Source organism: Protopterus annectens, chromosome 2.part0 (genome assembly GCF_019279795.1).
Source record: "Protopterus annectens isolate FY-2018-M chromosome 2.part0, PAN1.0, whole genome shotgun sequence".
Lineage (NCBI taxonomy): Eukaryota > Metazoa > Chordata > Ceratodontiformes > Protopteridae > Protopterus > Protopterus annectens.
This window is the reverse complement of record NC_056728.1, coordinates 243,073,684-243,089,314: the sequence shown is the minus strand read 5'-3', so window position 1 is coordinate 243,089,314 and position 15,631 is coordinate 243,073,684. Positions and strand designations below refer to the sequence as shown.

Here is a 15,631-nt window from a genome sequence, read left to right as displayed (position 1 = left end):
AAATGTGTTTTTTTTTTTTTAAGTCCTTCGTAATTTTTCTTTAGGATAAAGTTGTTCTGTACTCTGTCCTCAAGTTATTGTGGAAAATGTTTTTCCATTAATTTGTTTATTCCATCCCAGTGTTAATATACTTTCTGGAAATATCTAATCTTGGAAAAGTTATCATTTAAGGTTGAACATTTGTATCTTTTGCTTGTGGTAGGTAGCATAGGAAAAGCAGTGGTGAAATAATTCTTGGCTGTGAGCTTTGACCATTTCATTCTGCATTGTTGTACATAGATTAGCGGATCCCTTCCTTGGTATTTTAAACTTACACTCTAGGAAATGAATGGTGACATTTATTGTATTCTTCAGAGGTATTTGGTAATGGTCCTTTTTTGTGAGTTGTTTTTTGCGGCATGTAAAATTTACCTCTCTTGAGTTACAGTGACCTCAGGATTGGTTAAATTAGTAATGAGGAGATAGAGAGAACTTTGCCATTTTGTGGATGGTGCAGAGAACATTGCCTGCTATGTCAACACACATTTAAAATTCTGCTATGAACTGTGTCTATGTTTTCCTCTGTAGATGTGTAAAACTCTTACATTATGTTTTGGTGTAGAATATCTACACAGCAACTATCCATTTACAAAAGCCCTACCTTAACTTGGCATTATGATCTATACGGTATTAGCAATGGCAGGGGAAGCATAAAGTGTAGATTCTTTAATTTTATTTATTTATTTATTTTATTTATTTTACATTTGTTAACCGGGGGTGTCTGACTGAGCCGAAAAGGCCCTTTTTCAGCAGAGGCCCGGGGAGAAAAGCTCCACAAAGAAAAATTACAGACACATTTAGTTATTTAGACATAATCAGTATACACACAAATTACAAGAGACATGTTTTTACAGTGGTATGTGGCACAAACAGTTACAGTGGAGAGAACAATCAAAAAAATATTAATTTTAAAAATAAAGGTAAGTAATAGATTTGTGGTGTACGGCTGAACTTTGGAATGTAGGTAGAATACATATATAGTACACAGGTACAGTACATACATTGTAGATTAGCCAGTGTTTGTGAGTAAGATTGAAAAACTATTATCAATTGCTCTAGATTTAGTATGTATATGTATGTATTCTACCTATCAACAGTCTTTCTCTTTTTGTTTGGTAATAATCATTAAACAATGTGCTAATTGTGTTTATGCCATGAAGGAATATGTTTTAATTATATTAGCCCATTTAACATTGTTGTATTTTTTTTATTTTATTTATTTAAACTTTTTAAACTGGGTAGAGCACTGATTACAGCTTACTAATTTCAGTCTCAGTCCAGGAAACTCAGGAAGAGACAAAAAATAAAAGGAACAATATAGAGAATGGAGCAGTATAAAGTGGTGAATATAACAGTTCACTACAAAAGAAATATAGCTTTGAATGATATGGTGTATTTGGTTAGGAACTGTAACAAAATATACTGTATTCAGCATATAGAAGAAGACAACTCTAGGCTGTTTATTGGTGGGAAGGTAGGTGGTTACATAATACATTTATTGAATTGGTAGGGTTAGTAGCTAGGGGAGGGATTATGTAATGTTACCAGAGATGAGGCATTGACCTTCCCCTGTGTCTTTGAGGTGTGCTTTAAGTTGAGGTTGGAACAGCGAGTAGGAGGAACCTTGTTGAGATGGAAGAGGAGGGATTCCCTGAGGAGCTATGATCTGTGCAGTAAAGTTTGGTGTTGGGGGCTTGCAGAGAAGGAATAGAAACGCTATGATTCCTGAGGTTGTAGGTAGGTGCAGGTAGTAGGAGTGTGGATGTCAGTGGTGGGAAAGTTTGTATAGAAGATTTTATAACTGGAGCTTAGGAATAGTACACTTCTTTGTTTGGTAGGAAGCCATTTTGATTTCTGTGAAGTTTTGTAGTGGTGCTCTTGTTTTTGGGCATAGATTGATAAATGTGCAGATTCTGTTTTTTTGTTGTTTGGATGGAGTTTCATTTTGAAAATGAGGCTATTAAGAAAAGGTTGTATTCAAGTTAAGAGAGGAAGATTCCATTTCCTATCAAACCTCTGGTAGATTTGGAGAGGATGGGAGAAATTTTGTTGGCCCAGAATATTTATGTGTAGCAATTTTCTTTGTACTGTCTATGTGGTAGGAAAAGTTCAGAGATGTGTCTAACCAAATGCGCCAATATTTGAAAACATTGATATTTTTATAATAGAGTTGTTATGGTTCACAATGTGAAGAAGTGAGTTGGTCTTTGAATGTTTTTAATTTTACCAGAGTATAGTTTTAGTTCTGGAGACACTGAGTCAGAGTTTCTTGTTTTTATCCACTTGATTACAGAAAGGAAGTTAGATTTTAATAATGGGAGTGATTGACTGGAGCAGCAGAGGACCATGTCGTTTGCATAACGGAGTACAGGTTGTTGTGGAAGGCTGATAGAGAGTTTATTGATGTAGACAGAGATCAGTAGTGGGGTCGGAACAGATTCTAGTGAGACAGCTTTCTTGAGTGGAGCAGGGGGTGAGAGAGGTGACAAGACCTTGACAGTGAAGTAACGCTTAGAAAATTGTTGAATCCTGGGATGGTATCTGGACTGACACCTGTTTCAAGAAGGTGGTGTAGCAGAATGAGGTTATCATCTGGGTTGAATGCTTTTGTAAGGTCTATAAAAATAGCACCTGCAGATTGGTTCTTATTCCTATAAGGATTTTATCAGTTAGGGACCAAAGTGCTGTCATTGTGCTACAATCTGACTAGGAACTATGATATTTGTGTGTAAGAAGGTTGTATTTGCTAATGTAATTTGGAATTTGGTTGTAGAATAGTTTCTATAGAAGTTTTCCCAGTGTTGGAAGTATGGAGATTGGATGATACTGAGTAGTTTATGTGGGATTTACCCCAGGACTGCCCACTGTACTACTAATGGACAGAGGCAATTCCTAAATGCTTTATCCCTCGAATTATCTATGGTATGACCCCAGTTATTCTCATTATGGGTAATATGCAGTTATCAGCATGAGATAGGTAAGGCCAATCTGTAACCCAATGGGATAGGTTAATTCAAGCACAAAAAGAGAAATTAGCTAGTCTTAAAAAGGCCTGCAAGTAGCAGCTAGGCTAGTACTTGCCTATAAACCTATTTTGTTTGAAAATTCATTTATGTAACATTTTTCCTACATGTAAAACATAGTATTTTGGGTTAAGCACAGATTGTAAAAAGACCAAAAAAAAAAGAGGAAAATTTGGAAACCAACAACAAACATTTTTTATTGGAAATAAATGCAACTAGTGCTTTCAGGCTCAGGTGCACCAGTGAGCAGGTTTTCTTTTTTTGTTTGAGGAGATGTGATAAATTCTCTACAGTGTGACATGAACCTTGAATGGAGGCCATTGCAACCTGGAGAATCAACAGTGAATGTATTGGCTCAGTGTCTTGGGAGTTAGTGTTTGAAGTAGAAAGGAGGTATGTAAGGTTGTAACTCAGGAAGATTAAGAAGGAAGGAAATGAGGGGAGGTCACAAAATTCTGAGAGTCAGAAGGTGAAACTTTAGTAGATGACGTTTGGTGGTTTGATAAGGAGTTTCTGCCTTTAAGACTGTTTTGTTTTTCTTTCCAGTAGCATTTAGCGATTTTGATTACAAAGTCTTGCTTGGCTTTCCTGTATTGAGTTTTATGGTGCCTAATGCCTTGTTTTGATATGTTTCTTAGCTGGGTGAAGTTTTTCCTTGCTTTAGGAGAGGGACTATTTTTCCAAGAGCACCAAACTGCTTTTTGACAGTTTAAGCATTACTTTAAGTTCAGCAGTGAACCAGTAATTTTTTTCGGGTTTGTACAGTCTACAGATGAGTGGGAAGCAGGAATCTTGCCATCTTTGAGACCGACTCATTTGACAGGCAGCTGGTGAGCTGGACTGAATTGTTTTCCTTGTTTGTCTTTGGGCCTTTTTACTGTCTGTGTCCAGTTTGTTTCTTTGTCATGCCTTTTCTTAAGCTACTAGAGACTATGACTGAGAGGAGACTGACAAGAAGTGGTTCCAGTATAATGGTAATTGTTTTGAGGAAACACTGTGTTAGCATCTTGGCAGTGAAAACTTAATTCAAAATTGCCTGCTTAATGTGACGCATAAGGATCTAGATTTGTGATATTTAACTTGTATCATACACCTTTTCATTTCCAAATATACTTTTGTTTGAGTATAGACAAAACTGCCATCTGCTTTCTAAACAGTTTTTAGTGATTATTGTATTTAATTTGTTATGTTTTGTAGCTAAAGCGAGTTCCACCACATTGTCTTGAGGGTCTAGGGGCTGTCTACTCCCAGCTTGAGATGTTGATATGCTCCAGTTGCTTCTGTTCCTTGGAGGTGAGTTTATTCGTTGCTGTTGTTGTGCACACAACTGAAAGAATTTGTTTACTTTTTATTTTGTGAAACTTGCAGCATTAACTTCTGATATAAATGATGCCATGAAATACTTGTGTATATGTTTGTTGTTTGGGATACCATTAATAAATCCCTTCTAAGTAGTGTATGTATTGTACTAAGGTGCATACCATTCTGATTCTTAAGTAGCTACATAATTCAGCAGTATCCTGTTGAATATTTTGTGGCACTTTGCACAACTACCCTGTGTCTGTATGCGTGTGTGAGTATGTGTGTGGATATATTAGATGTATGAAATCTGTAAGCTTGGACACCCATGTGCGCACACACACACGCGCATTTGTGTGTATTTGTGGCTCCTTTATTTCTTGTGTGTGTGTGTGTGTGTGTGTGTGTGTGTGTGTTTATATATCGTAAACTGAAACATAACAACATCAAAACACCAAAAGGCATAAACTTATCAAAATACTGAAATACAAGTACAACAGCACTAAAAATGCAGAAAGCCCATATTCTGTATTGCACTGTTCATAAACAAAAGGATTTGTCCATAGCTAGGGATGTTATTGTCCCCCTTTACTCAGCCCTCCTTAGGCCAGTCATTGAACATATTGCTGACTCTATTTGCAGATGATATTATTTTATACATGACAAAACCAGAAAGGGACATTTCAGGGTGGGAGGGTGGCCTAATGGTTAAGGTGTTTGCCTTACAAACACAAGGTGCAGGGTTTGAGTCTCACAAGGGATAATTGGCTAGGCTTAAAAAAATGTCTCGCAAAGGCAGTTAGCTTAGTACTAATCTATGAATCTATGAACCTATGGAACATTTTAAGACGGTTTCAAATCTTCTCTGGATACCAAATTAATGAAACTAAAACAGAGGCAGTAGCGGTAAATTATGTACCCACACCACACATGAATTGGTCCAACAATATCCATATTTATGGGGACATAATAAAATGAAGTATTTAGGAGTATGGATTAGAAATGACTCTGTTGTGGCAGCTAACGATATATGGGAAGAGATTAAACAGAAAATATTACAAAAATTGAAAAACTGGAAGCTTTGTTACATAGAAGGGAAGACAGCAATGGTTAAGTGGGATAAGCTAAATCTTCCACTAGAACAAGGCAGACTAGGATTACCCAATTTGAGGGGGTATTTTAGAGCAACACAGCTAAGGTTCCTATACATAGCACAAGCAGAAAACTATAATTCAAAGTGGAAAGGAATGATGATGACACAGTGGGGAAGCTCAAGAAGTAAGGAGAGATTGGGATTTTGGATGCAGACTCTTAAGGAGAACAACTAAAATCATACAGAATATCGTATTCATAAAATAAAGAGTATTCTAAGAACTAAACCAGCATGAGAATGTAGAAAAGAGATTCTGCTGATAGGGATGACTGTAGTTAGGGATACAGATAATATGTAAGAGAAAGTTAGAATGTATTGGAGAAAACTGGCAAAGGAACCAAGGTATTGGGAGCAAATAACTAGAAAGGGAAAGTTAATAGAATGAGAAGAGGCCAAGAATTTATTTGGACTGCAGGTTAGAGGTTAACCTTCCCTATTGCAGTTTAATATCAGAGTATAAGCAAAGAGAAAGAAATAGGAGGGTCCTAAATGAAAAACACTGGTAGAGTTTTTAGTAGAATCTAGAACAGAAGCTGCTGTTAAAAAAGGAATAATTAGTAGAGCATATAAAATATTGCATGATAATTATAATAATAAATCCGAGGAGCTTAGAAAGGATTGGGAAGTGAGATTGGATAAGGAATTCACAAAGAGAAACGGGGGGATATATGTATATCTCCCAAATATGCAACGTCTAGAAGATTTAGGATCTTTGCTTGGAAGTGTTTACATAGGTATTTTTATAATCTACGTAGACTCCCAAGAATTTTTCCTCTGGTGGATAGCAAATGTTGGAGGTGTGAAGGGCAAGAAAAAGGTGGCTGGGAACATATTTTTTGGAAGTGTGATGAGCTTGTAGACTTTACGGATTCCCTGTGAACAGCATGTCAGAGATGCTGGGTGAGTGGATTGGATTGACTTGGGAGTTGATTTTTTTTGAGTTATGATATAGAATTGCCTAAACATAGTAAAGCCTTGCTGAGTCTAATTATGGTGGCTGCCAAAAAAGCAATTACTAGAAATGGAAATCAAAGTCTAGACCAACTTTACTAAAAGTAATGCATATAATAACAGAGATGCAACAACTAGAATTGAGATCATTAGAAAAGGGACAGAGCAAACTGCATAGAAAAAAATGGGAATTGTGGGAACAATATATGCAGAGAAGAAACAAGGTTTAAGAGGCAGGATTTGAATGGGCCATGTAATGCTTAACTGACAATGACTGGATAGATTGCAAGTGATCTGTTATGTTTGCAACTACAGTTGTTTTGGTGGTGTCTGTGATATATAATGTTTGAAACTAAACTGGTGCCAATGTTTTTCATTTCTGTAAATGTAAGGTTGCCTATCTCATATGTGCTAATTGAATAAAAATGTTTATTGGAAAAAAATCATTGAATATAATGCCCTATTTGACATGTATCTGTCCAGACATATGCAACTGGAACACCCACAAAGATGAAAAGGATTCGAGGCCTAAACATCATGTCCTACAGGGACCAACTCAAAGCTCGGTCACTATAATCTGTATCCTACAGACTACCAAGAGCTGACCAGTGTCTGATATACAAGGCATCCTAAGACCCATTACAGATGAATTTAGTGCACAACAGCAAGTCAAATAGCATCAGAAATACTCTATCTAGGGATTTAAACCTTTTATGCAACATCAACACAATGGTTTTGAGGGACAGGTATGTCTCACAGAGGAAACAACTAATCTGGAACAGAGTTTTCATCCACATAAAACAAACTTCATCCTTGTCTTTATTCAAGTGAAACTTTGATCTGTGTATAGGAAATGGAAAATTTACCCCAGGACTGTCCCCTGTGCTACTAATGGACAGTGGCAGCTCCTAATTGATTTTTATTCCATGCACGGGTTCCCTCAAATTATCTGTGGTGTGATCCCAGTTATTGCCGTTGGGGTTAATATATAATTATTGAATATGGGATGGGTAAAGCCAATCTCTAACCAAATGGCATAGGTTAATTTGAGCACAAAAAAGGGAACCTAATTAAGCTTAAAATGGCCCTCAAAGGTAGCTAGCCTAGTACTTACATGTGAACCTATAAAACAAAGTAAAATCCCAAACAAAACCAGTCAAAATACAAAAATAAATAGCTTTATGCATGGTGGAGAAGCCCACCTGTGTGTGCTTTTGGGGACAAATGCTCCTTCTCATAACACAAATATATCAACTCCATGGTCACATAAAATCAAACAAGGGAGGTATCTTCCTTAAACTGCAAAAACTGATGGCTGATTAAACAAAACCACACCAGCAATTCTTTACCACACCAGCAAATCTAAAAAAGAATACCATTACCCTGCTCACACCAACAAGCACTGCAAGAAAAAAAAAGAAAAAAGTAGTAAACAAACCCAAATACAATATTAATATCACACACACACTTGAGTCTTGTATACCTAATCATTTGAGCAATCAGAATTCGATGAGTTCAACATTAAAATTCAGACTGAAAAATAGTCATTCGGCAGTTTGACATTTTGACCTGCATGCTGTGTACAAGTTCATAGGTTTGTAGACAAGCACTACGCTAGCTGCCCTAAGCCTTTCCAGTTTTCCTTTTTCTGCTCAAATTAACCCCGTTTGGTTAAAGATTAGCCTTACTAATCCCATGGTCGATTAATTATGTATTACCCATAATGAGAATAACTGTGATAAACTGAGGGGACCCATGAATGGGATAAAGCATTTTAGGAGCTGCCTTTGTAATTTTCCACAGATCTAAGTTGAATTTAAATATGAACAAGAATGAGCTTTGTTTTATGTGGATGGGGAGTCTCTTCCAGGGCAGTGGTATCCTCTGCAAGATGTATTTGTCCCTTCAAACCATTCTGTAGATGTTGTAGAAGAAGTTTAGATCCAAGAGTATTTCTGATGTCATTTGACTGACTAATGTGCAGAAAATCCATCAGCATTATATATATGTATATATATATATATATATATATATATATATATATATATATATATATATATATATATTCACTTTAGAAGCTCGAAATACTAAAAGAAATTCAGTATTTCGAGCCCATAAAGTGGAATCCTGAAAACAACGAAACCTCAGAAGCACGAAATTCAAAACTTCCCACACCGGAGATTTTGAATTAGCGCTTCTGGTGTTTCGCTGTGGTTGTGGATTCAGGCAAGTGTTTATTTGTTAAGGGTTTTGGGTAGGGGCTGTGGTGTGTGTTAGTATGTTTTGTTGCTGTGATGTGTGTGCACGAGGAGAATGTAGCTTGTCTGGTGGTGTTTTGTGTGTGTTTGTATGTAGTGCAACCTCAGAGTTAGAATATTTAAGTAGGGGGGTGGGGGGTGCAAGGGGGTTTGCCCCCCTGCATTCATGTAGTAGAGAGCTTGTGTTTGTGTGTGGGGAGGAAGGTGTGTGTGTGTGTGTGTGTGTGTGTGTGTGTGTGTGTGTGTGTGTGTGTGTGTGTGTGTGTGTGTGTGTGTGTGTGTGTGTGTGTGGAGTAGAAGCACTAATTCAAAATCTCCGGTGTGCAAGATTTTGAATTTCGCACTTCTGAGTTTTCATTTTCAGGTTTCGACTTTATAGCCTCAAAATACTGAATTTCGATATTTCGAGGATATAAAGTGAATCCATATATATATATATATATATATATATATATATATATATATATATATAAATGTATCATTGTATGTATGCATGTATGTATATGTGTATGTGGGTAATATATATGATATTTCCGTATATGTAGACGTGCATGTATATGTACATGTTTGTGTATTCCCTACTGCACGAAACTGGCACCATGGTACTTTTCCAGATGTATCAGCTCATCAGTATAGCCAAAGGGGTCATGCCTCCGTTTTTTCATGTGCAATTACCCAACATTATCCCTGGGTTTCACGAAGCTCTGTGCAAGAATAAGACTATTTTTGCACGGAGTGGTTCATGTCCATTTAGAATAGCAACGCGCATTGCATATGCATGAAGGCACGCTGCTGTTTAATCTAAATGGACACGAACCATGAACGAGTGCAAGGGGAGTGTTTCAGCAGTGTCTGCACATGTAACACGCCCCCTTCACTCAGAAAGCGCCGTACGACACTTTGTGACACAGATGAGTGTCAGTGTACATAATATCAGAGCCTGGCTGTAATATTATACACTAAACCAGTGTCCGCAGACACTGAAATGTATGTAGCTAACGTTTCAGTGTCTGTTGACACTAAAAAAAAAAAAACATGAACACACCTAGAAGGCAGCAGCCTTCAATTGCACACCCCCGAATGTAGGCACTCTTGCCCTACATGCATGGAAGCAGTAGGGCAAGAGGAAAGTAATAATAATACAAAAAAATAAATTGTTTTTCATTAAATAAAACCGAAATTTAAGTGGTGCGCAGCTTGTTTGCGCAGCACGCCGCTATGCTTTAGTCTGGCTGAAATCCTGAAAATGATAGACAAGTGCTACTGTGATAGAAAACGTCATCAAGCTGCTTTAGCGTAGTGGTCCTGTCATGGTTAAGCATGTAGAACATGCTCAGTTTGAATCCCCCATCTGCCCATTTATTTATTAAACTTTGAAGGAATCTGAATGATAGATGTCAGTCATATGGCTCATGTATAGTACAGGGGTGGGAATATGTTAAGTGTAAAAAATAATTATAAATTTACTGAAAAAAATAGATTTAAGCAATGCTTTGCTAGTGTAAGCATTGCTTACCTGCTTTCAGCTATGCTTATCTGGTGTAAGCATTGCTATGCAGATTTGAATGGAGCTAAGCATAGTTCAGCATATTAAAATCAGCCAATCCAGAAAAAGTGTGGGAAAACTGCTCTATTTAAACCACACAGGCGGGAATACAGCCATAACCATTTGGGATTGCTCACAGCAGGACCAAAATGTCAGGTGTGGGTGAAGATGTTCACTTCTGAGCTCAACGTTGGGGCATCCAGGAGTCCAGGGTCATGGTTGGGCTCCTAATAAAAATACATGATGCCAGGCTGCTGCAGGGCCAGTACCAGGGCTCCCAGTACAAAGTGATGGCCTGAGACCAGCTTGCACGCAATCTCACCAGTGCCACTGGCATACCCCGGACTGGTGAGCAGGTACACCACCACCACAGTGACCTGAAGCAGAGTAGGGGTGCGCTCTTGTACCAGTGGATCCAAGAAGCCCGAGTGCAGGATGTCCCACATGTCTGTAAGTATGCAGTACTATGTATTTCTAACTAAGTATGGATAAAGTTAAACTTCAGACTGTGCAGGTGATAATGTGTCATCTCTCCCCACACAGCTGCTGCTGAGAGATCCAAGAATGTTGAGGCTCATGCCCAGACTGATCCGGCTTCGTCGGCATTATGGTGAGTACAGAATACCTCCTAATATTAGCAGTAATAAATCAAAAATATAGTAATGGTAGTACTGTCTGTATATATGTGTACTGTAAAAGTCAGGAATAAATGCTTGTATCAGGCTGCCAGCATTACAATGGACTATTTCCAGCTGCTGTGTAATACAGATGTCAGTAGCAAACAAGGTACAATATGCAGGAGAGGAATAGTAGAATATGTATGAGTGTGGCTGAGTGAACCTCCCAAGAATGTGCCATGTCAGGGCTACTGTAACACTTAGAAATGAAAAGCATTCCCCTGTGCAGATTATGCAGGAATAGTAATTGTAGATGTCTTAGTTGTACACAGATATGTATGCCAAAACTAATAAAGGTAATCTCAAACACTGGTGTGTGCCATCTCACTTGTAACTGAAAAATAGAAATGTGTATGTCCTGCAAAATGCATTAACCGAGGTGAACTGATTTAGCACTGCTTGTGTGCATACTTTAGAATGGGCATGTCAAATAACTGAAAAAAGCAACAGTACATATTTCCATCAGAATGTGTTGTACTTGTGTATATGCCAGCATTATCCTGTGTTAACCTTTCAATTACAGCTGTACGTAGCTGCGAATGTACTGAAAAATGTATAAGGCTATAACAGGTGCAGACTTAAAACTTACACTGTGTATTCAGGAATCTAAATAGCAGTATGTAGTTGTAAAACAGTCAAATGTGCAATCCAGCTAATGTGCACAGTTTCACGGACACCAATGTTTGTTGTGTATGCATAATTTGTGCTGAAAATGGAAAACAAATAATGCAACATTTGATAAGAAAAGTACTGTGTACAAATATGTACTAGATAGAAATGCCACAAGCAACACACAACACCTCTCCAGTAGCTTAGTCTGATAAGGAATAGGCCTGTAGTTCAATTTTGCACACACACCATGGTTCAAATCCAGGGACCGCCACTAACATGTCAGTCTGGGTATGCAGTTGTAAACTGCAATCTGAATAGAAAAAGTAATGTACTGCAACACATATATTTTATACACAGGGCACACAGGTAAAGAAATCTGAATAGAAATACTAGTATGATATGTATAACTATGAAAGGTGTACAATTGCTGTGTTGATCAGCCCCAGTCCTACAAATAGATACAAGCTAGCCATCCACACTCTGCAGTCTGGCCCAGACAAGCCCATCAAGTGTCACGCTGTCATGGATAGTTTCCCCAGTTGCCAGGAAACCTGCACACACAATGTCACAGTAGATGTATGTCAAAAGCACAACACACACTCCAGGGCCCACAGCTAATATGTGAATCTGAAATATGTGTAGAAACAGCAATGTAATGTGCACACAGTTCATCTGCACAGGGCCCACAGGTAAAGAAATCTGTATAGAAACAGGTATGATGTGTATAACTAAAATCAGGGTACAATTGATCTGTTGATATGTACAGCTGTTGGTGTGCTGTAGTAGACCGATGGCCACCAAGGTACAGTGCAAGTGTGGTCAGAATGTATAGTAGTGAATAGTAGTGTACTGACAAATATACTTGATAGCAGTTGTCAATTGAATCTGTTCCCTTTTCCCACAACTCAACTGATCCAATCATCACACTGAAACCAACTTATGTATGTTCGTAAATAAACCTCTACTGTTGGGACCGTTGTTCCATTTAGTTAATCATTTGTTTAAACTGTGTGCGTACTAACATTCCCTGTTTGAATAATCATTGTTATTGAATGCCTGACATACCTCTAACTGGCATGCTGTTGCAACTCTGAATGCCATTCCTTATATGCATGGGTTCTGTTTGCTATGGCACTGCTATAATTGCACTGTTTTGGGTAAATGGGAATATCCATGCATGCTATTTTGACTAATGTTGTAGTGTGTTGTTCATGACTAACCAATATTCATTGTTAATTTCCACACCATAGCATGTATGGGAGGGCAGATCCCAGCTGATCCACCTCTCCCACCCCACCTGGCTGAGATACCAGGTCCCAGCACATCTGGGACCCAACCCAGACCTGCCTTATCTGCTGGTCCTGCACCACCCTTGGGTGGAACCGCTGCAGGGGATGGGGCTCCACACGCCCTCCCCATGCAAGTGGGTGTGGGGAGGATGTTGTCACCCAGGATGAAGTTTGTGGCATGGTGCGCAGTGTCCTCTAGACAGAGCTGGATGACCGCCTGCGCCAGGTGGAGGGCAGGCTAGCACAGCTAGAGGGGCAGGTGGCCCCTCCAGCCCAGCCCCAGCACAGCCACCCTCGGGGCTGTGAAGGAGTAGTTGTGACTGCCATCGGGTGGGGACATCAGTGCCACTACTACCATCTGGGGGCTCATGAGCCTCCAATTACCAACCACTCTCCCCGTCAAGGTGTTTACTCCCTATGTGACATACACGGCCCTGTCTGCTGTCTTGTCTTTGAGCAAATGCAACCTCTCCTACCAAACCTCCCCCGCCACACTTGCCTATAATCCTTCCTTAACATCCCACTCTCACATTAAAAAAAAGGGCATATGTCCCAAAAAAAAAAAAATCACATCCCATACATAGCACTTCATTTCGCCCAGAGACATGTACCCATCACACAATCTAACCCTACCAATCATCCTTATTGTATGATGCCTGCACTCCTCCCTGTAGGGCGTAGGGGTGTCCAACCTTTTGGCTTGCTTGGGCCGCATTGAGTGAACAGAAATGGTCTTGGGGCCGCATATAAAATATATCATATAGTTAACTCTTTTGTTGCTCCGGAAGACCACAGTCGACCTCCTGGCTGTACTGTAGGTGCATTTGAACAATGAATAAATGTGATAAATGCCTAATATTTGCCTTAAAATTCTAATTCTCATTCTAATTCTAATTCTGTAATCTAACAGTTAACTCTAACATCTTAGTTAAAAAATATATATATATATATATATATATATATATATATATATATGTGTGTTTTTTTTTTTTTAAACAAATAAACAGATATTCACTACAGCACTAGCATTTCTCACTGGGAAAACCATTACAGCAGTCCAACTACGTAAAATGTCAACATCAGCAGTCCTACAATACTATAATCCACAAAAATAAGCCAACAAATTTGCAATAAAGTAAAGAATTCACATTACTGACTTAATAAAACAATTCTGAATAAGCTACAAAAGGGTCTCACCCAAACAAATAACTGGTGCCAGAAATATGGCCTCAAGCTAAATGTCAAAAATGCATCATCATCCCCTTTGAGAAGAGTGATGTCCCCACAAATTATCACATTAATTACAGCGTTGTAACCACGCAATCAGTCATATGGTACATGGGCACCCAGATTGATAGAAACCTGACTTTTGACCACCACGTTGTCTCCGTTGTAAGGAAATCATTTTACATGGCCCACTTCATTAGCAAGGGTATCTCATCCAGGGACAAGGAGGTCATAACATCCCTGTATTCTTCCTTTACAAGAGCCATTATTGAATGCAATGCCCCTTTTGGCATGTGCCTCAGCAAAACACCCTGCCAAAAGAAAGACTACAACCATTTCTGACAAAAAAGGTCAAAGGACTAAGTTCACTATGTTATCCAAACAGACTAAAAAGCTTCTTGCTTTCCTCTGTCTTTCACTGGCCCCTATAAATTTCATCATTGGCTTGCTTACCAGGCTAAGAAAGATCCTGCCTTAAGAGACTTCCTCTACATCAGAAATACAGGTTATACTTAAAATGCTCACTACAAAGACCACAGCCTTCACTGCAACATAAACAAGCCACTTTTTATGGACAGGTTCTTGACACAAAAACCTTCAACTTCTGTAAAAAGCTCCTCTCATTATCAAACAATGTAGCTCAGCAACACGATGGCGGGATGGATAGCCATAAACGTAGTCCTTGGGTAAGTAGCATAGCCTTCATCAAACCAAATGGAAAATCCACATACTAACCTTTCCCAGCTGGATGGCTAAGATCTAAGATTGGTTACTCAAGTCTAGTTGCCCAAGAAGAGGGGCATGTTTAACTAAGAATTCCATTTGCAAAATTATATTCAGTATACATATTAAATCTCTCTCTCTCTTACACACACACACACACACACACACACACACACACACACACACACACACACACACAAAATAAAGCCCCTACTTGTAAAATAGGCAACCTCAGTAATCACATGACACCCACTCACTGAATGAAATTGTCTGGAAGTCAAAACATCTGAAAAAAAAATCATAATAGAGATGGATTCATCCATGTAATTTCCCACCACCAAAAGGACCATCAATAAATCAACAAACAACTGCTCGGCAAAAAGTAAATCAATAAGAAAACCATAAACTATAATGCTACATACTGGTGTAAACATATAACTTGTGTCAATCCCCAGGTTTATCCATACCAAAAGATTGTTTCAGAACTTTCTCCTAAAACCTTAAATCATTGATATTTGCCTTGCTGTAATTATAACTGTAAAAAATGTTTTTAAGTTTATTCTTTACCTCAATGATTCTCACTGTTACGAGATGTAATCTCTGCCATATTGTAGGAGTACTACATCCATAATTTGCTGTCTCTCTCTCTCTCTCATGTATTGTATTATATTATTTTATGTTATTTTTGGAGATTTTCTCCCCGAGCCTCCACTGAAAATGGACCTGTGTCCAGTCAGACTATCCCAGTAAACAAATGTAAAATAAAATAAATAAAAATAAACGTCCCAGACATTTTAATTTGTGCAGAAGTTACTCACAGACTGACAGTTTACT

At 38.4% G+C, this 15,631-nt stretch overlaps 1 protein-coding gene across 4 annotated transcripts in view; it reads left to right on the top strand.

Annotated features, from left to right (window-relative positions):
* LOC122793047 (serine/threonine kinase 11 interacting protein) overlaps window positions 1–15,631 on the top strand; it is a 1,659,807-nt gene that overhangs the window by 489,097 nt on the left and 1,155,079 nt on the right. For all 4 annotated transcript variants that reach the window (XM_044060719.1, XM_044060720.1, XM_044060718.1 and 1 more), the window contains exon 5: window positions 4,260–4,355. In XM_044060719.1, coding sequence (XP_043916654.1) covers window positions 4,260–4,355 — 96 coding nt within the window. The remainder of the gene's footprint in view (window positions 1–4,259; window positions 4,356–15,631) is intronic.